At 57.8% G+C, this 22233-nt stretch overlaps 1 protein-coding gene across 3 annotated transcripts; it reads left to right on the top strand.

Annotated features, from left to right (window-relative positions):
• The first annotated feature begins 1307 nt into the window (after positions 1-1307).
• On the top strand, positions 1308-17469 carry ANXA6 (annexin A6). Of its 3 annotated transcripts, XM_051631009.1 has the most exons (26): positions 1315-1452; positions 3845-3905; positions 6921-7005; positions 7305-7399; positions 7558-7671; positions 7758-7848; positions 7958-8037; positions 8114-8170; positions 8343-8436; positions 8529-8624; positions 8853-8911; positions 9165-9287; positions 9509-9567; positions 9996-10074; positions 10961-11042; positions 11297-11391; positions 11817-11930; positions 12403-12493; positions 13212-13291; positions 13486-13539; positions 14772-14789; positions 15574-15670; positions 15929-16024; positions 16308-16366; positions 16672-16794; positions 17105-17469. In XM_051631009.1, the coding sequence occupies exons 2-26, from the start codon at positions 3888-3890 to the stop codon at positions 17162-17164; spliced, it is 2019 nt and encodes a 672-aa protein (XP_051486969.1). In that variant the 5' UTR covers positions 1315-1452; positions 3845-3887; the 3' UTR covers positions 17165-17469. The 3 variants fall into 3 exon arrangements, with proteins under 3 accessions (XP_051486971.1, XP_051486970.1, XP_051486969.1); XM_051631010.1 differs by lacking the exon at positions 14772-14789 and having other exon boundaries at positions 1314-1452; XM_051631011.1 differs by lacking the exons at positions 9996-10074; positions 11817-11930; positions 12403-12493; ... (6 more) ...; positions 16672-16794; positions 17105-17469 and having other exon boundaries at positions 1308-1452.
• Positions 17470-22233: the final 4764 nt, after the last annotated feature.

Raw genomic sequence — 22233 nt, 5'->3', positions numbered from 1 at the left:
ATGTGGGGCAGCCCAATGTCCCCAGTAGGCCCTGGGAGCCGCGGGGCTAGCAGCTCTGGACAGGGGGGCTCAGCACACCGTGACACAGCCAGGGACACTGGGAGAGCAGGGCTGTTGTCCTGCAGTGCAGCACAGGGTGAACAAAGCTGTACTTGTCACCCACGCTGTCTCACATGAGCGAGGTCTCCAGACACCAACGCCAGCCCGAGGGAACATTGCCCTGAGGGAACAACAGGGCATGAAGGAGCAGCTGGTGCTAACTGGCCAGGAGGGTCTCCCCCTCCCAGGATGCCTCCAGTCCCCTGGGGGCCACAGCCCTGTGGCTGCATGTCACACTCAGCCTGGGGTCCCTGCTACCTATGACCACCACCTCCCAGAACAAGCAGGACTGAGCAGCTCAGCTGCCTTCAAAGCCCCAGAGAGGTGCTCTAGCCAGCAGGTACCACCAGGACTTGAAAGCCTGAAAGGTTACAAGCCAATGGCCTTCAACACCTTGAGGGGGATCTTGGTATCTGCTCCAGCTGATATCAGCTCCTGGGGAGCTCTGCCACCTCCTTCAGCCCTTCACAGCTTCCGTGACGGCTGGGGCAACGGGTGGTGGTGAAGGAGCTGAGTGAATTTGGGCGAGGCAGGGAAGGAAGTGGCCTCAGGGGACTGCAGGCAGTGGCACAGCCTGCCAGAAGCATCTTCAGAGACTCACCTCCACCCTCCCTGTACCTCCTGCATCCTCCACCCACGGCTGTGCTGCAAGGTCTTCTCCCTGTGTCTGCAGCAGGGGAGGGAAAGCTGGGGGGACAGCGAGCTGCACCTCCCCAGCTCCTGGTGCCAGCTCCACTCTTGCCCCACGGGTGGTCCTTGCAGAGTCCTGCTCAGCACCTTCCCCCTTCAGCAGGTCCTGGGCTTTTTGCAGAGTCAGGGATGGACATTTCCCAGCCACGACCAGGGAAGGGGGTGGTCTGGTGTGGTGTGTCAGGGGTGCCGGTGGCAGCTGGGAGGCAGCAGGGTGCCCTGCACCCCAGTGTTCGCCAGGAAATGCGGGCAGGGGGACAGAAGGGGGTGACATTTCCGCAGTCGGAGCACAATCACCGCTATCACCTTGCGGCGTTGCCGCGGCTGGCGCACAGCCCCTCGGGGTTCGAAGTGTCACACGTTGGCACAAGACACCGCTGGGGCTTTTCTGCCGAGTGACCCCCTTCTCCACACCCAGCATCGGGTCCCGCTGCCCCGCGGGCACCCAAAAAACGTGGGGCTGAGGTCCGGCATGGCGGCGAGGGTGGGAGCATGACCCCGGTGTGACGGCAGGCGGGGACTGGAGGGCTGGGATCGCTGACGTCTCACCGGGAGGAAACAGCTGCAGGCCAAGGACGAGCCCGCGGCCACCAGAACGCAGCGCAGCGGCGGCCCGCTGCTCCCGAGAGCGTGGCTGGACAGACCTGGGTGCCCGTCATAAGGGTGAGCTGGCATGTGGGGGGACCGTGCTGGCATGTTGGGGGGCCCGTCCTGTTGTGCAGAGCCAGCGCGGTGCCACGGAGGGGAGGAAAGCGCTGGCCGGGCGGCGAGCGAGCCAAGGGGTGGCTGCAGGGGGGATCCTCGCTTGTTTCTTTTTCTTTTCATGAAAAAATCCTTCCTTTTTAACAAAAGCCTGGGGGGCTGCGCTGCCGGAGGATGCATTTTGGGGTGGGCTTGGCTGTTGCTGCGGGGCCCACGGGTGTGTCCCGCCCGGGATGCGCTTTTGTCCGCGCTCCGGCGCTGCGGCAACGCCCGTCCCTCCGCGCAGGGTCCGTGCCGCGCTCAGCACGGAGGGACCCCCCAGGTTCGGTACCCGTCGAGTTTTGCAGAGGCAGAAACACCCAATGACACCCCAGAAGCACGGAGCTCGAGGAGGGCAGGGGGACTTTTTGGTCCTGGAGTAGGGCTGGGGACTTACTCTGGGGACTCCCTTTCCTCGTGGGGAGGACGGGTGCCACTTCTTAACCCGGCGAAGCTCCCTTTCTGCCCCCGGGGCAAGACAGACGGGGCGGGGGCTGCAGTGGCCTTTGTGTGCAGCCGTATCAGGGGAGCAGCGGGACGCAAAAATAGCCACTGGGCTCCTGGGGTGAAACCCCCGAGGCCAGAGCCGTGGTGGGGCCGTGGAGAGGCCGGTGGGGTGCCCGCTGCCAGGGAGACAGAAGATTTTTGGCAAGGGTGGGTCGTTCTGCACAGGGGATGGGCTGTGAACATCATGTAGGGTTTCTCGTGGCACTCTCCGTCCAGGGTCCGCCATAACCCAAACCTCTCCAATTTTTGGGGGGGGCAGGTATATCCCCGTGTCGGAGCTCTGCAGCCCCCGGGTCTCTCCACCTGCCCCATGGATGCAGTGGGTTTGTCTGGGCAGGGCAAGAGCTGGGGCTGCTCCCCCAGCCTGCGGAGGGATCGGCAGTGCTGCGGCCAGGGACAGAGCACTGCAGGGACAGGCTCGGGGACTGGGTGTGGCCGGGGATTCTCTGCCACTGCTGAGACGAGTTGGGCGGTCTCAGCCCAACTGCCGCGTGCATGGAGCGAGGCAGAGGGGCTGTGCCACACAGGGCTTCCTTCTCTCCCTGGAGGATACGCAGCTTCACATTCAGGATCCTGAGCAGCATTAAAAGGCTCCAGGGATCCCCTGGTGCCCACCCAGCACCCAGCTGCAGTGCAGCCCCACTACACACAGGGCAGGCAGGGGCTCTCCCACCGGCAGGGGCCATGGGGAAGGGCAGCCAAGGCTTTCAGCCTCCAGCTGAGACAGGAAGAGGAGGTGAGGGGCAGCTCTGGTGTTTTGCAAAACTTCCTCCCCTCAGCGAGGATACCCGTGGCTTCCTGCAGCCCAGCAGGGTGACCCAGCTGCACTGAGGGCTGTGGGGCTGGGCCTCCCCCTCCGTGGGTGCTCTCACAGGGATGCAGGGCCAAGCTGGGGAAGTTAATCTTTTTTTTTTCCCCCACTCACTCCGTGGCATGAAATCAAGCTCAGCTGCGGGTCGAAATCCCCCCAGGGCGGCCCCACTGCACCATGAGCTTTCCTGCAACGTGTCCCAGAGGGAGGGGAAGGCTGGCGAGGAGGGAGCTGGAGCTGCTCCTGGCTGGAGCTCAGCTGACACTCAGCGGTTCATTCATGGCCAGGCTCCATTTTCCAGCTGTTTCTCTCCCCCCCCCATCAGCTCTCTCGGAGAAAACAGAACTGTCTGGGGACTTTCTTTGCCGGGGGGGAGCCCACACCACCGCGGGTTGCAGCTATAAATGGTGCTAGTGTTAGAAAACAACCTGTGAGTTACCCTGGAAACCCGGCTGCGTTTCCCGGGCTCTGCTGCGTGCGTGGGACTGATGGCGGCCTTGATTCCGCCCACAGAAACTCAGATAAAGCTGGTGGGACTTGGTGGGGGCTGCCCAGCCTCAGTGTCATGCACCAGTGGGGTGTCCCCAGCAGCTTCTGAAGCTGGGGTGGTGCTTGGGGGAGCTGCAGAGGGAGCATTGTGGGGTGCAGCAAGGAGAGTCAGCCCTGTGGAGGATGCTCAGCCCATTTCCATGTATTCAAGCACTTTCTTCCACTCCTGGTTTCTCTTGGCGCTGGCAGGAAGCTGTAGGGGGGCTCATCTCCTCTGCCCCTGGCCCTTGGGGTCCCCAGCTCAGTGCCACATACCAGAGGGCCTTGGTTCTGGTGACTGCAGGGCGGTTGGTGAGGCCTCTCTCCCTCCCCATCAGCCTCTGGGTACCGCACCTGCAGCGAGAGCTGGTGGGAGCACCCAAGGTGGGGAGCAAAGCCCCCCTAAAATAACACAGCCCACACAGTGGGAGCTTTAGCTCATATTGGCTTTTTTGTTCCCTCCCACAGCTCCTCCTTGCCTTCACTCTGGTGATTTCCAGCTCGGGAAGCCATGGCACCCCAAGGAAAGGTAAGGGTGACCCTCACAGTCAGGATGGGTACTGAGGGTGCTGTGGGGCAGAGCCCAGAGCTGGGGCAGCGTCTCCATCGTGCAGCAAGGACATGGTGACATGCGTGGGGTGAGATGCTTCCCAGAGCCTGTTTACATTCCTGACTCTCCAGTCAGCACTGTCTGGATGTGATACAGATGGGGGAAGCATTGGGGTAGGAGCTGGGAGAGCAGGGACAGTGAGGAGCAAAAATCCTTTAGGGACCTCAGCTGGATGGAGGAGAGACACCAGGCTGTGGGAAAGGGAGAGATGTTGCACTGGGGATTTGGGCTTTCACTGGGGAGGAAGCCTGCCTGAGCCTGCTGCAAGGCATACAGCTCAGCTTTGGCCTCTCCCCAGCCTGGATTTTTCCCCACTCCAAGATGGGGCTGGTGCAATGTGGCAGCTGGGTGAGCAGGTGCTTCCTGGCAGCCAGGAAAACATCTCGGCGTGGGTGGAAAACCCTGCCTCGGTGGGCAGCTGTGGCTGGCCAGGTGCCATCTGCCTGCAGGGTACAGCAGTGTGCCAGGCAGGAGAGAAGTCCAAGCCCAGAGCCTTCCATCTCCACTGCTCAGGGCCAGGCTCTGCTTTCCTTTCCCTCAAGAAATCAAGTAATCGTTGCCTTCAGCCCAATTACTTGTGGCTTCCTTCAGCCAAGGGGGTGGTTTCCTCTGGGTGGGGAAACTGAGGCACAGCATGAGTGAGCACCACCCCCACGGTGGTCCAGGACCCCAAGCAGCTGTGCAGTGGGAAAGAGAGAAGCCATGCTGGGAATTTTGCTTCCACCCTCCTGGCCCCAGCACGACTTATTTTTAGCTGGGAGGTCCCAGGCAGGCTGGGATGACTCAGAGGCTGGAGGAGGGGAGGTGGGGGGCCCTGGCAGCTGAAGCAGGGGATGGAAAGAGGGGCGGGGGTGTGAGGAAGGCACCGCAGGCAGGATGCTGTTTACCTCCCAAGTGATGTTTCTGCACCTCCCTGGGGTCATGGAGTCTGTGGCAATGCACAGAGCTGAGCTCCTGCCTCAGTTTCCTGTGTCCCTGCCATGACAGCAACGCAAGCAGCTCAGGCTTCAGTGGCTCAGCAGGTAGTTAACACAGCCCTGCTCCTCCTCCCCTTTTAACCAGGGCCAACGTTTTCTCTCCCCATCACCATCCCTGTGATCCCAGCACCTTCCAGCCACCTTCATCCTGTCCTGCTGCTTCCAAGCACCTCCTTTGTCCTGCAACTCCTTATTTACGTCTTTGCAAGGCATGTGTGTGGGCAGCAGCTCGCAGGGAGCCAACAGGGTCTGGGAGCTGCCACTGCCGGGAAGAGGGGCTAAATCCAGCTCTCGGGGTGAATCACATGCAATACGATCTGTTCCTGTGCCCACCGGCTTCCCTGGAAGGGCAGCGTCTCCTCTTGCCTGACACTTGGTCACCTCCATGTGGACACCAGTGCCAGCAGCTCCTCCATAGAGGGCTTGTGGGATGTTCCCAGCCTGGACTGGTTTCTCTCTGGAAAATGGGGGGTACAGAGACCAGCTGTGTGTCATGCACAGCGGAGATGATGTGCTGCAGCATCGGGATTGGGCCCTGGGGAGTGATGGGGATGGAGTTGCCCCATGTCCCTCCCCTTGGGCTCATTACTGGAAGCAATTCCTGGATCAGAGGTGCTGGCACTGGTGCTGCCTGAGTGATGCCCACCTTCTCTGGGGATGCACTGGCTTTAGATGCCCATACTGGCAACAGTCCTGGGCATTTGTATGGCTTTTTGGGATTTTAAACAAACCCTGAAGCAGATCCTGAGCAAGCAAGCCCTGGGAAGTGTATCTACCCAGCTGGGACACAGTACCAGCAGAGCCAAGGGAAGCTGCTCAGTCTCCCAGGGTGCTGACACAGCCGAGGGCCTCAGCTCAACCCAGCTCCCAGCCCCAGTGAGGGAAACACTGCTTTTCAGCTCTTCCCACTCCCTGTCTTCAGCAGGGATGTGTCCCAGTTCCTTACACGAGGCCAGGCTGGTTTCATATCTGCTTCCACCCAGGGTTTGTGCTGATCTCACTCAGAATCTGGTGTGGGCTCCCCCAGGGTGAATTCCCCCAGGCAAAGCTGACTTGGGGAAGGGAAGCCTGATCCCTGCTTTTTTCTGTTTGGGGGTTTCTCTCCTGGAATCCATGTTGTGCAGCCTGGAGGTGCAGAGGAGCAAACACAAGTAGATTATGGAACCTCCAGGATTTCTCAGGCTCCTAGGAAAGTCTTTCCCTGTACTCAGGAACCCTGCTCTGACCCTTCAGACCAGCCTGGGCCCTGTGGGAGTGCACACTGGGGTAGGACAAGCTGTTGGCAGCTCTGGCACCTCTCAGTGCTTTCTGCTTAGCAGCACACGATGCCTTTGTGCCTGTAGATGTGTCTCCTCACTCAGAGGCCATGCAGAGCTTGGGCATCTTCAGCATCCAGAGGGTTTTCCTGCTCACAACAGGCAGTAGCAAGATTATTTCCTTCATTGTTTCCAATCCACCTCTCATACTCTCTTCAGCCCAGTGGCATTGCCAGGGGATCACCTCGGTCCTTCCATGCCTTTCCCTGCATTCAGGGTCTCCAACCCTCCCGTGGGGCCTCCCCTTTTCCTCCTGAACCCTCCATATGGAGCTGGGAACCCAAACATGCTCAAGAAACCTCCCTTTAAGCACCTGCTCTTGCTGGCACGGTGGGGAGGGTTGTATCCAGCTTAAACACAGGGCACAAGCAGCAAACAGAGTGAAGCCAGTGAGATATGAGAAGGAAGGCTGTGCACTCTGCACTCCAGTGACCTGGAACACAAACAATTTGCGTGGTGGGGAGAGCAAACAGGAAAGGAAACAACTGAGAAGAACAAGGGTTTATGTTTGAGGCTGAGATTTGCCTCTGGGCAGTCCGAGCAGGAACAGAACTTGCCCCAGTCCTGCTCAGCTTTAATTCCTCCTTCACACATCCCACTGGAGGCCACACCTTCCCCTTTCACCTTCTCCTTTCCCCTAGGTCTACAGGGGGTCGGTGAAGGATTTCCCAGGCTTCGATGCCAACCAGGACGCGGAGGCCTTGTACAATGCCATGAAGGGATTTGGTATGAACACTCCTCCAGACTGTCACCACAGGGCCACCCTGATGTCCCCTATTCTTTCAGTTGACCCTTGCATGGCTGGGCATCCTGCATCCCCGCTCCTCTCAGCTGCCTGTCTGTTTTAGTAGCATGCCAGGACCTCTCCTGGCTCCCTGTTCCTCCATGGAGCCAGCTTGGCTCTGCTTCTCCTCCCATCCCAAGTCAGAAGCAACTCTGAGCACGGCAGGATGGCTATGATGAGCCCAGCCGTGGGGGGTGAGACCCAGCCATGGGCTCAGTGTGATTCCCAGCTCTCCCCACAGGCAGTGACAAGGAGGCCATCCTCGACCTCATCACCTCCAGAAGCAACAAGCAGCGAGTGGAGATCTGCCAAGCCTACAAGTCCCTCTATGGGAAGGTAACAGCAGAAACACTCCCTGGTCCAAGCCCCAGCTGCAGACGCAGGTGGCCATGGCTGCCACCAACCAGCCCACGCAGGGACCCACTGCTCCCTGGGCCCACCTAGAGATGCTGTGGAGCAGAAGGTCCCCCAGTCCCTTTCTCCCCCTCCACCAGGACCTCATTGCAGACCTCAAGTACGAGCTGACGGGGAAGTTTGAGCGGCTGATCGTGAGCCTGATGCGGCCCCCGCCCTACAGCGACGCCAAGGAGATCAAAGATGCCATCGCGGTAAGGGGTGGGCAGCCCCCCCCGGGCCCTCCCTGAGGACACCCCAGCTGGCCCCACTGCTCATGGGGCTGCATCTCTGCCCTCAGGGCATCGGTACAGATGAGAAGTGCCTCATTGAGATCCTCGCCTCCCGTACCAACCAGGAGATCCACAACCTGGTGGCTGCCTACAAAGATGGTGAGGGCTGGGGAAGGGCTGGGGCTGCCCTGTGTCCCCTTGGGCCAGGACAAGGGCAGAGGTGAGGGGTTCCAGCTTTCCAGGACCTGACCTCTCCCTCTTCTGCCAGCCTATGAGAGAGACCTGGAAGCTGACATTGTTGGAGACACGTCGGGGCACTTCAAGAAGATGCTCATAGTTCTGCTTCAGGTACGTCCATCTGTCTAGCATCTATAGGTGGTGGGTGCCTGCATCCAGCAGAGCTGAGCCCGTCTCTGTCCCACAGGGTGCCAGGGAGGAGGATGATGTGGTGAGTGAGGACCTGGTGGAGCAGGATGCCAAGGTGAGGTTTGCTAGGTCATTGGGACGGGTGGCATCCAGGCAGGGTTGGGGCTGGTGGCACTGGAACCAGCTGGACATAGGCCTGGGAAAGGTGGAAGGGTGCCCATGCTTGGGCAGAGCCCCACGTGAGCAGCTTGCTGACTGGGGCCCTGATGCCTTCCCCATCCCACAAGGACCTGCTGGAAGCTGGCGAGCTGAAATGGGGCACAGATGAGGCCCAGTTCATCTACATTCTTGGCCGGCGAAGCAAGCAGCACCTCCGCCTGGGTGAGCATCTCCTGCAAACTCGGGGTTGGGCTTGGAGGTATCTAAGGTATCTTGGTAGCTTCTCCAGGCATCATCTTGCTCTCCTCCCACAGTCTTTGATGAATACCTGAAGATTTCTGGGAAGCCTATTGAAAGGAGCATCCGGGCAGAGCTCTCTGGTGACTTTGAGAAGCTGATGCTGGCCGTGGGTAGGTCAGCCCCTGAGTGGGGAGTGCTGTGAGAACACACCACTGGCCTTGCCAGGGTGGGAGGGCTCTGCCACAAGAGCCAGCAGGGTTGGAGTTGCAGCTCCACCCAGTCTCAGGGGGCTAAGGGTGGGTGGGGAATGTGGTGTCCAAGGGCCACAGGGTGTTCGGAGGCTGGGGGACTCGTGAAGCGAGGTGCCAGCATCCCTCACCGTGCCTCATTTCCCACAGTGAAGTGCGTAAGAAGCACAGCAGAGTATTTTGCTGAAAGGCTCTACAAGGCCATGAAGGTGAGTGGATCGTTCCTGCTCCTGGGGGGGACCCAGAGCGTGGCAGGGAGCCGGCCAGAAGAGGGCTCCCCTTGCCACAGGGTGCTGCTGGAGGACAGGGTGACACAGGTCCATGAAGACAGGACCTCTGTGACCTTGGGTCTCTGCTCTTCCCTCCAAAGGAGTTATTCCTTCCTACCTGGGGTCGGGTAGGAATCTGATAGAGGGGTTCCTTGGCCATCCCAGGCTTGATGCGGGGGCTCCTCTGTTGCAGGGGCTGGGCACGAGAGACAACACGCTGATCCGCATCATGGTGTCCCGCAGTGAGATCGACATGCTGGACATCCGGGAGGTGTTCAGGACCAAGTATGAGAAATCTCTCTACAACATGATAAAGGTAAGTGCTGGTGGTGCCCTGACACCCTCTAAGCAGCTGCTAGTGCTGCCTCCCTCATTATGCCAATGTCCATGTGAGGTCTGAGCCCCCTCCCCAGCTGCCCCGTTGTGGGTGTCCATCTCTGAGGACAAGGTTCAGGGACCCCTGTCTGTGTGCCTATGCCATGGCACTACCTTGACCCTCCATGCTACATGTGTCTCCATCTTCATCTGTCTTTGCAGGAGGACACCTCTGGGGAGTACAAGAAGGCCCTGCTGAAGCTGTGTGGAGGGGATGATGAGTAAGACCACCTGTCACCCTGTTTGCTCCTCTTTGTCCCCTTGGTGCTGGGTACAAACCTCCGGCTCAGAGCCTGACAGAGCACCTGGGCTGGCAGCAGCCACAGTGGCAGTGGTTGGGTACAGGGGGCCCTGAGGCCCCTCTGCACAGCCAACCATGATGCCATGGTCCCTTCATGGCATGTGGCAGCCCCGCAGGGCAGAGACAAACACCTGGAGGGAGGATGCTCCAGTGGGGACAGCTGGGAATTATTGCCCACTTCACCCCATTCCCACCCAGCCCCACAGCAAGCACCTGGCTCCTGCCCCCCTGCCTGGCACTTTGGGGGTACAAAACACCCTTTGTGAGGCCGGGCAGAGGGTGGTGGCTGCTGGCAGGGTGTGGGGCCCCTGTGGTTCACTGTCCCCTGTCCTTGCCCTCCCCTTGCAGTGCCGCAGGTGAGTTCTTCCCCGAGGCGGCGCAGGTGGCCTATCGGATGTGGGAGCTTAGTGCGGTGGCCAAAGTAGAGGTCAGCACCCCCCAGACCCTCCTGCACTCCCTCTCTGCTCTCTGCCAGCTTGAGACCCTCGACTGCTCCTCTCTGCTCTGGGGCACAGCCAGACCCTCAGCTCTGCTCTGTCCCTTGCTCTGGGGTTTTTCTTGATGCAAGTTCTCTGGTTTTGGGGCACAAGGTTGGCAGGACATAACCCCAGCAGAGCTGGCTGCCCCCCGTGAGCTCCACTAACCCCCTCCTCTCTCTTAAGAACCCCCTCCCGTGGGGCAGGTGGCCCTGCATGTCTGTGCAATGCATCACACCCAGCCCTGGATCTGGTGCCCACTGGAGACCTCTTGCTCCCTGGGCAGCCCACCCCAAAACCAGGGCATGGCATGCAGCACCCTGCATGCAGCTGGAGGCACCCACAGTGGGTGCTTTGGGATGTGCAGAAAAGGCACCCTGAGCCTTACGTGCACAGGGAGGACAGGGCTGTGCTGGAGGATAGAATGACAAGGCAGGAGCTGGCAGCCCTTCAGCAACTCCTCTTCTGGCTCTCAGCTGATGCGACCAGCCCCAGCAAAGGTGTCCCAGCACTGGGGGAGGCGGGTATAACACCAAGCAGGACACCAGGACTCCAAGGACTGTCTGTTGTCATCTTCTCCCCACTCTCTGCTGGCCTGGCTATGGTTTGCCCCTTGCTGTCTGGGGTGACAGTGGCAGGGACATCCTCACTGAGCCTCAGGTGCTTGCACTAACACACGATCTGCTTTGGCAATCGGCTTGCCGGGTGGCACCTTCCCTCCCTCTCTGCATCCCTCCCTCTCTGCATCCCTCCCTCTCTCCATCCCTCCCTCTCTCCATCCCTCCCTCCATCCCACCCAGCTCAGGGATGAACCCAAGCCCCTCTGTGCATCCACAGCTGCGAGGAACCGTGCAGCCCGCGGGAAGCTTTAATGATGATGGGGACGCGCAGGTGCTGAGGAAGGCGATGAAGGGCCTGGGTAAGTGGGGACCACGTGCCCAGCCCCTTCCTGCTCCTCTACAGCTCCTGCCCCAGGAAGAAAACCCACCCTGGCCCATGCAGGGCTGCATGAAAGCCCCAGCGAGGGGGAGAAGTGTCAGCTTTGGAGCTGTGGGAGCTCCCCCTTCCCCGTCTCCCATTTATGGGGGGTACAATGTGGGCTCAGTTCAGGATGACATGGTGTGGCTCTGCTGGCCCCCTTGGCCCTCCCCAGCATCACTGCTGTTGTTGCAGGCACGGATGAAGGGGCCATCATTGACGTGCTGACACAGAGGAGCAACGCCCAGAGGCAGCAGATCCTAAAGGCTTACAAGGCTCACTACGGCAGGGTACTGCCCGCCCCCCCCCACCCTGCTCCTTCCTTCTGCCTGCATCCTGCCCCCTCCCACCCAGAGATCTGCCCCTCACTGAAAAGAATCCTGCCCAGGGAGTGGTGGGCAGCCAGAGCACACCAATTTGCTCTGTGGTGACTCCTCCAAGGAAGGCCAAGTTGTCAATCAGCCTCCTGCTGTGGGTGCACCCCCAGCCCCAGGGAAGAGCATCACTTCTTCACCCGCCCCATCCTCAGTCCTGCACAGAGGACTCCAGAGCCAGGATCTCTCCAGAGCCATCCCCCAAAATGTGACCTTAAACAATCCCCACGTTCTTCCCAGATGTCTTCGCACTCTTTTCCTCTGTTTTCTCCCTGCTGTTGCCTCGGCTGATCCATCCCTGTGGAAGAAGGCAGGGACTGATCCCTCAAACACTTTTGCAGGACCTGATGGCAGACCTGAAGTCCGAGCTGTCAGGCAGCCTGGCCAAGCTGATCCTTGGGCTCATGCTGACACCGGCACAGTACGATGCCAAGCAGCTGAGGAAGGCCGTGGAGGTAACTGGTAGGATCAACTTCAGCACATGAGGACAAGGTGGTTTTCATTGTAGTTGTACCTGGGGCTGTGAGTGCACCCCAGCTTAGCGTGCCTCCAGGCTCTCATCTCCTATACGGAAGGAAAGCAGAGCAGAGGGCACCAGGACAAAGACCTGGTTTGCACTCAAGACCTACTGGGATCCCAGTCTGACCTCTTTGCAGCCCAGCATGCTCTAACCAGCTCATACACAAAGCCAGGGTAGGGGCAAACCGGTGGCATGCACTACTATCACCACTCACACCAGTTGGGACCCCACTAGCATCACACTTGGACATTTCTGTGCTTGGGGCCATTTGCTGGACATGGACCCTTGGCAAAAGGTAGTCCTGGGATTAGAGCAGCCTGTACATGTCTGGCACTGGCAGGGCAATACCACCATATCCCCATCCAGCACTGCCACCCACAGCACCCTGCAATGCCACTCTTTTCCAGGGGGCTGGCACAGACGAGAGCGTCCTCATCGAAATCATGGCCACGCGGAACAACCGGGAGATAGCAGCTATCAACGAGGCCTATCAGGAAGGTACAGCACAGGAGGGTTGTGGGAAACACCCAGGTCCTGGCCATGACAGCCTTTAATGCTGTACAAGACCCTTTCCAGAGCCTGGGGAACAATTCTTGTCTCTGGGTTGGGTCCGTGCCTTGGTGCTGTGAAGGTCTGTTAGTTCCTCCAGGCAAGAGCAGCTCTTCCTCAAGTCCAACACCTTACTAAAGCGAAGTGGAAACCTGGGGTGAGGCTGGCAGAAGTCCTCAAATCCATCACACCCCCAGATCCTGGCACTTCTCTTCCTTTCCATCCATGTCCCCTTCTCCCTAGGGAACAAAAGCTGCAAGCTTCAAGTTAAATCCTAAGCCCCTTGTCTTCCAGAGACCCCCTGATTTTAAATAGATGGTTCTGTGGCTGGTCACCCCCAGCAGTGAACTGGTCCTGGTCTCTCTCCATGTCATGGTGACATGCCCCAGCTCTGCCATCAATGTCTGCTCCTCTGAATGCTCTTTCACAATTACCTCTTTCCCTCCAGAGTACCTGGAGCAAGGAGCTCTGCTCATGCCCAAGGCATTAGAACTGCTGGCATGATTCCCAGGCCTGAAAATAGCAGATGGAAGCATCTGCTTCAGCCATGCAAAGGCTGGAAAATGGCCATCACCATCCATGAGCCCATGGGCATAACAGACACTGGTGGGTGGGAAGCAGAGCTGCAGGCAGGGGTGCAGAGTTCAGATGTTCCCCTTCTCCACAGCCTACCACAAACGCCTGGAAGATGATCTGAGCTCTGACACATCGGGGCATTTCAAGAGAATTCTTGTCTCCCTGGCTCTGGTAAGGACGGTTGGGGATTGTCCCCTCCCTGCCATGGGCAGCAGTGGTGGTCTACCAGGATGTGGCTATGGAGAAGACAGAGCATCACTGTCTGGCTGGGCTGTGCTGCTGAACCCTGCCTGCCACCCCCTCGCTTGGGGCTTTCCTGGGAGATGGTGTCTCCCCAGCTCCATGATTTTTGTCTTGAACCACAGGGCAACCGTGACGAAGGACCAGAGAACCTCACTCAGGCACATGAAGATGCCAAGGTGAGAACCCTACTGGCAGTGCTGCTACAGGCTCTGCATTAAGCAAATGAGGATGTTGCAGCCTCTGGTCTGGAAATAGCATCCTCAGGGAAGTGTGTGCTGCTGGGGCAGGGTCTCTGTAAGCTGCAGGGGGAGAAGCCAGGTGAAGTGACACCCGTGGAGGTAAATCTCCCAGACCTGGTCTCTGATGCCTTAGGCTCTGCTGCTCCATGCCTGGGGGAGCTGCAAACCACGAGAGCAGCTCAGGGCTCAGCCCCAGGGAGCTCCCAATGCGTTGCACCATTTCTTGTGCAGAGCTGCCACTTCGGGGTCTGGTGACACATGGCAATGCTGAAATCTGGCACTTGAGCTTCAAAGGCAGCTTTGGGCTGGTCTGCAGGGAACACCCACCTCCTTGTGTTGAGCAGGGGGTAGCCCTGTACCCCAAGCTGCTTTTCACCCTGCCAGCATGCTGGGATGCCAGCCCCAGCCCCCAAACCATTGTCTGACCTTCACTGGGCTGTGGTGAGCTGTGGCTGGAGGGGGAAGGCTCAGCAACCAGAAATGGTGCAGGGAGGTGTTGAGGCCCCACCGCCTGGCTCGGGGTCCTAGCTACCCTGTGACCCCTCAGGCTGTGCGCCTGGGCCTCCTGCTCCTTCGGGACAAGCCTTCTTCTCTAAAAGGGGCTGGGAAGCTGGGTGCAGGGTCAAACCCGAGCTCTGGCTTGTCTGTCCTGCCGGCCGCAGCCAGGCTGTGTCCCCCGGGGCCGCTGCCGGCAGGGGGAGCGGGTGCGGTGCTGCTGCAACCCCCGCACCGCGGGCGCTGCCGCTCGACCTGCTGCGGAGAAAGAGAGAGCCAGGGAGGGCACACGCAGCCAGCCGGGAGGCAGCTGATCTGGCTCCGTGCTGCTTTGTCAGCACAGCCGTCCTTCTGTCCTTCCCACCTCCCGGCAGAGGCGGGCAGGCTGCTGGGAGCCAGCCCGGGGCCGGGCAGGGGTGCTCCCCAGCGAGCCCCAGGGCTGAAAAAGCGCACTTTGCTTGGCCACAGCCCACCCCTTTGCCCCACGTAGTGTTGTAGAGGCAAAACGGGAGGAGGGCACGGGTCCCAGGATCCGGCGCACGCACGAAGGGAGCTGGAGACAGGTCATTTTAGGGGCTTTTGCCAGACTTCCCTCATTTTGTCAGGGAAGGGTGAAGACTGAGCAGCACATTTTGACCCTGTTGTCTTCCTGTCTCTCTCTTTCTCTCTGCCAGGTTGTTGCTGAGACCCTGGTGAGTGCCTGCCCTTTTGCTTCTCAGCCTTCTGCATGTTTGAGGGGACGCTGGGGTCCTCGGGTGTAGGGCTGGGGCCGGGAGGAGCAGCTCTGTGTGCTCCTCTGGCCACAGGAGCTGTGCTTGCTTATGCGGGGCTCCAGGGACCCTGCATGAGGATGGGGTGGCAAGGGAACAGAGGGGACCTGCACAAGGGAACTTCCCTGTGGTGCTGGGCAGGGAGAGGACAGGGCAGGAGAGAAGGAAAAGCCACCTTCCCACCCTTGGGAAGACTGAGGACCAATCCAGCATGCAGGACCCATGTTCCTGGCAGTGTGGGACTAACAGCTGGCTTCCCTGGCTTGCCAAAAGTGGGAGCTGGGGAAGGAGCAACTTTCTGTTGCATGAATAGAGCCACCCCTGAGCCCTGCTTCAGGGGGAACAGCTGTTTCACCCGTGGGCAGCACTGCTGGGGCCCCGGGCAGAGGGTGGCTCCTGTGTCTGGCAGCTCTGAACTCCCTGTTCAATACTGGTCACCCCCAAAACATCCTCCCAAAAGACAAAAAAAGTCCGGACTGGAAAACATATTTTCTTAGAGGTCATGTGTGAGTGGGATGCGTGAGCATGCACACATCTCTGCATATAAATGTCTTTTTTGGCAAAAAAAAAAAAGCTGTTTCCATGCTAGTAAGAGATCACCCTCTTTGCAAGAGGGTGTTCAGGACTGGCTGTCCCAAGAAGAGCTGTCTGACAGCTGCTACACCTGTCTTCATGCCTCCCTCTTCATTCTTGGTTGCTCTCTCAGAAACTTGCTGATGTCTCCAGTAACGAATCCAGTGACTCCCTGGAGACCCGCTTCCTCAGCATCCTCTGCACCCGCAGCTACCCCCACCTTCGCAGAGGTAGGACCACAGTCTGCAGCTGGACCCTAAGCTGTGACACGAGTGCTTTGATTTGTTCTGGATAGGACTCTTGGGCAGCAGAAGATTGGGGTGGGCCTGCTTCCCCAGCGGTGGGAAGAGATGGCATTTGGGGTGGGTGGCTGAGGTCACCCAAGCCTGATCTGGCCCAGAAGTCTTCATGGTTGATGCTGTGGTCTTCTGGGTGCCCAGGGGTGGGATGTAGGAGCTCAGGGGTGACTCTCTCCCTCATCTCCCCAGTGTTTCAGGAGTTCATCAAAATGACCAACCACGACGTGGAGCACGCCATCAGGAAGCGGATGTCAGGAGATGTGAGGGATGCCTTCTTGGCCATCGGTCAGTGCTCCCCCAGGGCCACGCTCCCCAGTGGGTGGGCAGCCCCTTCACCTGCCTCTGCCAAGGCAACATGAGGGCAGATTTCCTGCTGCACTTGGGCCACAGAGATTCCCATCGTGGGGTGGGGTCGGGGCATTTATAGGGCGTCCTGTAGGGCCAAGCCTGCAGCCCTGTACGAAGGAGGGTTTGCAGCTGACCCAACGGGTGGCACAGCTCCTTGCTGTGGCATGTCCCCTGAGTGCCACGAGCCAGAAGCCCACTGCCTTTCCTCTCTGTGTTGCAGTCCGGAGCGTGAAGAACAAGCCAGCCTTCTTCGCTGACAAGCTCTACAAGTCCATGAAGGTGCAAATGGGCTCTCCTGGAGCTTGGCTGTGGGAGGGGGCTATGGTGGGCAGACACCCTTTGGGACTTTCTGATTCAAGCCCATAGCAGTGATGGACTTTGGCCCCCAGCTGTCCCCAGCAGGGCATGGCTGAGCTCAAACACTGCATCAGCTCTCTGGGGTTAGCAGGGGACACAGCAGGCTTGTGTAGCAAGCCCAGCACATGTCCAAGAGCAGATCCACAGCTTGGACTGTGCTGGAGACAGTAGGAGGGTCCTTGAGCCCCAGTTCCTCTGGCATTACTTGTTCACACTCCCCTCTGCAGGGTGCTGGCACAGATGAGAGGACCCTCACCCGGATCATGATTTCCCGAAGTGAGATCGACCTGCTCAACATCCGGGGCGAGTTCATAGACCTCTTCGACAAATCACTGCACCACATGATTGAGGTGAGTGGACACGGGTGCCCCTGCCCAGCATGTCACCTTGTCTGGCAGAGCCCTGGTCATGAGCTCTACAGGGAACTGAGCTGCCATGAGCAGCACAATGGCTGAGCATCACCTGGGGAGGGGGAATCTGCCCAAGCAAGCCCCAATGTTAGCAGCTCTGGCTGTAGAGAGGGGATGTGCCAACATCTTCTGCTACTGCAGGGTGGCCAGGGCATGGAGCTACACCCTCCCTGTGCCCAGCACCATGAACTGGGCTTTGCCAGGGCAGGCATCAGTGGGTGGCTCTCTGACATGGGTCTCCCTCTTGCAGAAGGACACCTCTGGTGACTACCGCAAGGCTCTGCTGGCCCTGTGCGGGGGGGAGGACTAGGTGGCTACGGGAGCCCCTTCTTCGTGTCTGAGCCAGCACACATACCCACTGCCTTGATGTCACCGCAGCTTCGGGGGCTCCAGGGGACACTCAGTCCCCTGTGGAGGACACAGCTCACTACGCTGGAAAGCGGCACCACATTGCAAGGGGGGGAGACTCGTAGAGGGGAACAGAGGGGTCTGGGGCGGGGGATTATTGTCTGTCTCTGTGCAAAATAATTCATACACAAATATGCCTCTAACCCAGGAATTCACCCAGATGGAAAAGACAATTTTGTCTCATAAATAAAACCTTATTGTTGCTGACCCTGGGGTGAGAGTGATCGATTTATTGAGGCAGGTTTGAGTGGGACTAAGCAAGGCAAACTCGGGCAGAAGCCCAGCCACAGGGAGAGCCCTGGAGACCCCAAAGTCCATCTGAACAACACCACAATGTCCCCCAGTTCTGAGAAAGGGGCTGGAATTGTGTCTGGGGCTGGCAGCAATGTAGGGATTTCGCTGAGAGCTTCATTTCATGCCTTTAAAAAAACCCCGGCAGGATTTGTGCAATTGTGTGGATGATGCTTTTACAAACCAGAGAGCCAAATCGGACTTGATGGCATCCATCTGTCCTTGCACGCAGCTTCCCGAGCTTTCAAGCTGCTAAAGAAGCAGTTGAAAAGCACATGCCACAGCATCTACACCCCCAAACAGTTTATGTTTGCACTTCCCCCAGTGCCCAGGAGAAAAGAACTGGAATTTCCAAAAGTGGGAAATTCCAGCACTTTCAATTGTTTCCAAGCCAGAACAAAAAGTTTTGAATACCCAAGTCTTCCTCAGAACAGCTGGGTAAGGAAAGCTTCACCTTCAAAATATCAAAGCAGCGCTGGGAATAATAACACAATATTATTATAACACTTCAAAACCAGCTGAGGTCAAGAAGCAGCAACATGTAGAGACAAACCAGGGAAGCTGAAACAACTCCGCATGGTGTTATCCCATTGAAAATTCCCTTGATATCTTCCTGTAAAACATCCCCTTGTAACAAAATCACCTTTGCCAGGGGAAAGGACCCTGGCTGAAGCTTTTTCACTCTCTCCCATAGAGATTTGGCCTCCTTTGCCTTGCCCCTGTGGATAAATAGGAATGGGCATCCCTGTCCAGGCAGCATCTGGGGTCTGAACTCACCCCATGCCTACAGCAGCCTACAGGTCACCTGCTTGGCCAGGAACCAGTTGCAAAGACTTGGAGTAGATGCAGAAGATGTTTTGAAGGGAGGACATAACCCCAGTTTTCATCTGCCTGCCTCTCAGCTTTGCACCAGAGGTGTGAGGCTGCCAGAGAGCCAGGCATGGCATGGCAGCTGCAGGCAGCAGAGCTGGCTGTGTTCCTGCAGCCAGGAACAGTGCTCCCAGGGACCCAGCTGCCATGTCCAAGGAAGTTTTGAGGCTCAGGAGACAGCCTGGCACTCCTGGAGAGTCAGATTTGGGGCAGTGGAGCTCTGCTCCTCCAGAGCACAGGGGGAACTTGGCTCAGTCTTAGCACAGAGCAACACATGAGCCATCATCCTGTCTCCTTCTTGTTGCCAAAACAGATGTATCAAGGGTTGTATTCCCTGGGCACAGGTGTAAACACTCCAGAGAGTTTTCTGGCTGTACCATGATTGCTCTAAGTCTGTGACAGGTGTCTCAATCACCCACAGCCTGGCTGCCTTGGAGTTGCACAGGACAACAAGTGAGACCTGGGCTGTCCCCAGCCCAGATTGGGGCCATGCTGCCCTCAGGAAGCCCGGCTGACCCCAGCACACTGGTCCCAAGGCCAGGAATTTCCCTGGCACCCACTGACAGCTGCTCCTACAATGAGGGCAAGATACCAGAGTCACACAGTGTTTAGGGATAGGGAAGGACAATGACATGGGATTTCTTCCTCAGAGCAACTCCCACTGTGGAAAGTTCTGGAGCCGAAAACCCTTTGTCTTGCCCCAGTGCCGCAGTAATCCAACTCCAGCAGCAGTTGCTACAGCTGGAGCAGAAAACAGCCAGTGGCATTTTAATTGCTGCAAACACTTAAGCACACTCAATATCCTATTTAACCACAGGATATTTCAGCATCCCGCTCCCATGATGCTGGGATTAGCAGCACACCGGGGGCTGCTCACAGCTGGCTGCCCTACAAGGTAGAACCGCACACTGGGCTGAGCTCAGCAGAGCTGCCCACCCTGAGCACAGTGCCAGGAGGGTGACAGCACCTTGGGAAGGACCAGCATGGCCTCAGGGAGTCACTCAGCACCAAGGGCATTTACTCCCCATTTGTCACCCCAGTGTTTTCTTGCAGAGGTGGATGAATTTGCAGCCAGCTCCCGTTTGGTGCCATGCATGGCAGTAAATGCATCTCCCACTGCCAATCAAATTAAAGGCCACACCAGGCCCAGAGACATGAGGTTACACATCACCTTGCCAAAGGATTTGGGAGGGTGAGTAACCTGCAGGGAAACAAGGAACACTGAGTCTGGGAAGGGGAAAAAAGGCCTAAGCCAAACCTGGGGAAAGAAGAACAGTGTTTAATGTTCTAATCACTCACTAGCAATGTGTGTTAATTCACAATAAAGTTAAATAAAATTCCCTGGGTGAGGACTGTTTTGCTCATGAAACCCTCTATATGTGAGCAGTTCATAGACCCTTCAAACAAAGCAGCTTCATCCCTGAAGCATCCCAGTCTCTAGAGAAAATGCACTTAATAATGCCACTCTCAGAACACCTCTGCTCCATCTGCTGGCTCCAACCAGCCCAATCCAAGAGCAATCAGTGGCAGATCTCATGGCTTGCCTCTGTGATCAATGGGAAGTGGTTCTAGGAAGGCAAGAAAGGGGAGGACAAAGCAACAGGCACAAAAAAGGAGAAAAATTAGAAAGGCTGTGAGCAGGGCAAGGGCTGGAGGTAGGTCCGTGCTGGCCACCCACACTTCAGCCTCAGGGCTGCTGCTGTTGGGGTGCACAGGCCAGTGCTCAGCTCAGGGCTGCTCGGCACGTGGCCCAGCAGTGCCAGGGCAAGGACGCGCTTCCAGGCAAAGCCAGGGCCAGATTTCACAGGTTGCGACATCCAAAAAACCCCACGAGCCCATGTTTGGTGTGCAGAGGGTCAAACCGCTCCCTCTGAGTCAGCTCCAGAGGCCACTGCAGATGCTTTTTTCCTTTTTTTTTCTTTATTTATTCAGGTTGGAAAAGACCCTTGGGATCACCGAGTCCAATCATCATCCCTACTCTACAAAGTTCTCCCCTAAACCATCTCCACCAACACCACATCCAAACGACCCTTAAACACACCCAGGGATGGTGACTCAACCACCTCCCTGGGCAGCCTGTTCCAGTGTCTGACCACTCCTTCTGTGGAAAAAAACTTCCTAATGTCCAGTCTAAACCTGCCCTGTTGCAGCTTGAAGCCCTTCCCTCTTGTTCTGTCTATAATTACCTGTGAAAAGAGACCAGCACCAACCTCTCTACAATGACCTTTCAGGTAGCTGTAGAGACTGATGAGGTCTCCCCTCAGCCTCCTCTTTCTCAAACTAAACATTCCCAGCTCCTTCAAGCGTTCTTCATAAGATTGATTCTCTAGGCCCTTCATTAGCTTTGTTGCCCTCCTGTGTACTCACTCCAGGACCTTGATATGTCTCTTGAATCCTCTTTACTACCAGACTCTGGGAGGAGCCGTGTCTTGTTCTCAGTCCTTGGCCCAATGCTGCAGTATCAGTGAGCCACTTCCATCCCATCCACCATTCTCCCCTCTCCCCAGAGAGGAAAAACCCAGCCTTGAGTCTTGGGAGCTGGCAGAGGTTTCTTCTTCAGCTCTTCCCGAGCCACCAGAGGAAGAAGCAGCCTTGCCCCTCACATCCAGGCGCTGCTTACTGGGCAGCCTGTTCCTCAGGGTGAGCTGAGGCTGGGGGAAATGACAGGGGCTGCTCTTCTCTTCTCACACTGACATTCCTGGAGTCAGATTTCCAGGACAGGATGAGGAGCCCTTTTCTCAGGCATTGCAACTGGATGAGACATGGCTCGTCAAGAGAGGAAGACGGGAAAATCCCCCCTGTGCCTGTTGTTGATCTTGCAAATTTGGACTCTGAATAATTCAAAGCTTAAGGCACACAGGGAAATCATTTGAGCACTCTCAGACCTGGTTCTCACAGCTCTTGGAACATCTGCTGTGGGGCTGCACCAGGTCTCACCACATCTGATCCCCTGCTGACTGTGGAGGAGGGAAGAGGAGGATGGCAAAGCTATGGAGGAGGGCAGGAGGTGATGATCTCCTACAAAGCAGGTGACACTGAATCTTACTTCACAGAGGCACAGGGAGAAGGGAGCTCTCGTTCAGCAAGAGGGTAAACCCAACAAAGTAAAAGCAGCATGGCATCCCTGGAAAGCCACAGTGCAAAGGCAGGGTGCTGCAGAAGGTCTGGGAGAGCAGGACCGTTCCCCAGGACCTAACTCCTCCATCCCTCTGCTGACCCCTCACTTGCCCCGATCCCTTCCACGCTCCTTCCTTCACTCTGCCAGCAGCCCACTCTCCCAGGCTCACTCCCCTGTCCTCCATCCCAGAGCCCTCCCATCCTGCCAGGTTAATTTGAGTTCCTGATTTGCATAGGCAGCAGATCACAGTGTTCTGGAAATCCCCTCCTGCGGCTGGAGCTTCCTCCCCACAAGAGCGTCACTGTCGGCCTTCTGCTTTCCTTCGCTGTCAGAGCAGGGGGACCCATCCCATCACAGGCAGCAGCCAAGGCACCCATCAGCAGCCCCCCGCAGCCCCCTGTGGAGATAAGCCTACCAGCCACCCCAGGGTGCTGTGCCAAATGGCTGCCCTCCTGCTCCTGGCCACCCGTGACAGGGTGCTTCACCAGAACAAGCCTCCACCGAAGGTGCTGAACCCAGTGCCAGAAAAGCCCCTAGCATGTGAAAGTGTCAGCTGTGAGCACATCTTCACAGCCTTGCAGGCACACTGATGAATCACAGCTGCCGTCAGGTGAGCGTGCTCCCCTGTGAGCTTGGTGGGACCAAAGAAATTCGGAAAGACCAACGGGACCAAAAAGCCTTTGATATTCATA

Source organism: Apus apus, chromosome 13 (genome assembly GCF_020740795.1).
Source record: "Apus apus isolate bApuApu2 chromosome 13, bApuApu2.pri.cur, whole genome shotgun sequence".
Taxonomy (NCBI): Eukaryota; Metazoa; Chordata; class Aves; order Apodiformes; family Apodidae; genus Apus; species Apus apus.
The sequence above is the reverse complement of the archived record's forward strand: the minus strand, read 5'-3'. Positions and strand labels throughout refer to the sequence as shown.

What these genes read in the sequence shown, in the direction of transcription:
- ANXA6 (XM_051631009.1), top strand. An exon ending in AGATCAAAGATGCCATCGCG is followed by an intron (nt 7,672 to 7,757) that starts GTAAGGGGTGGG and finishes CTCTGCCCTCAG; the next exon opens with GGCATCGGTACAGATGAGAA. An exon ending in GAAGGCGATGAAGGGCCTGG is followed by an intron (nt 11,043 to 11,296) that starts GTAAGTGGGGAC and finishes CTGTTGTTGCAG; the next exon opens with GCACGGATGAAGGGGCCATC.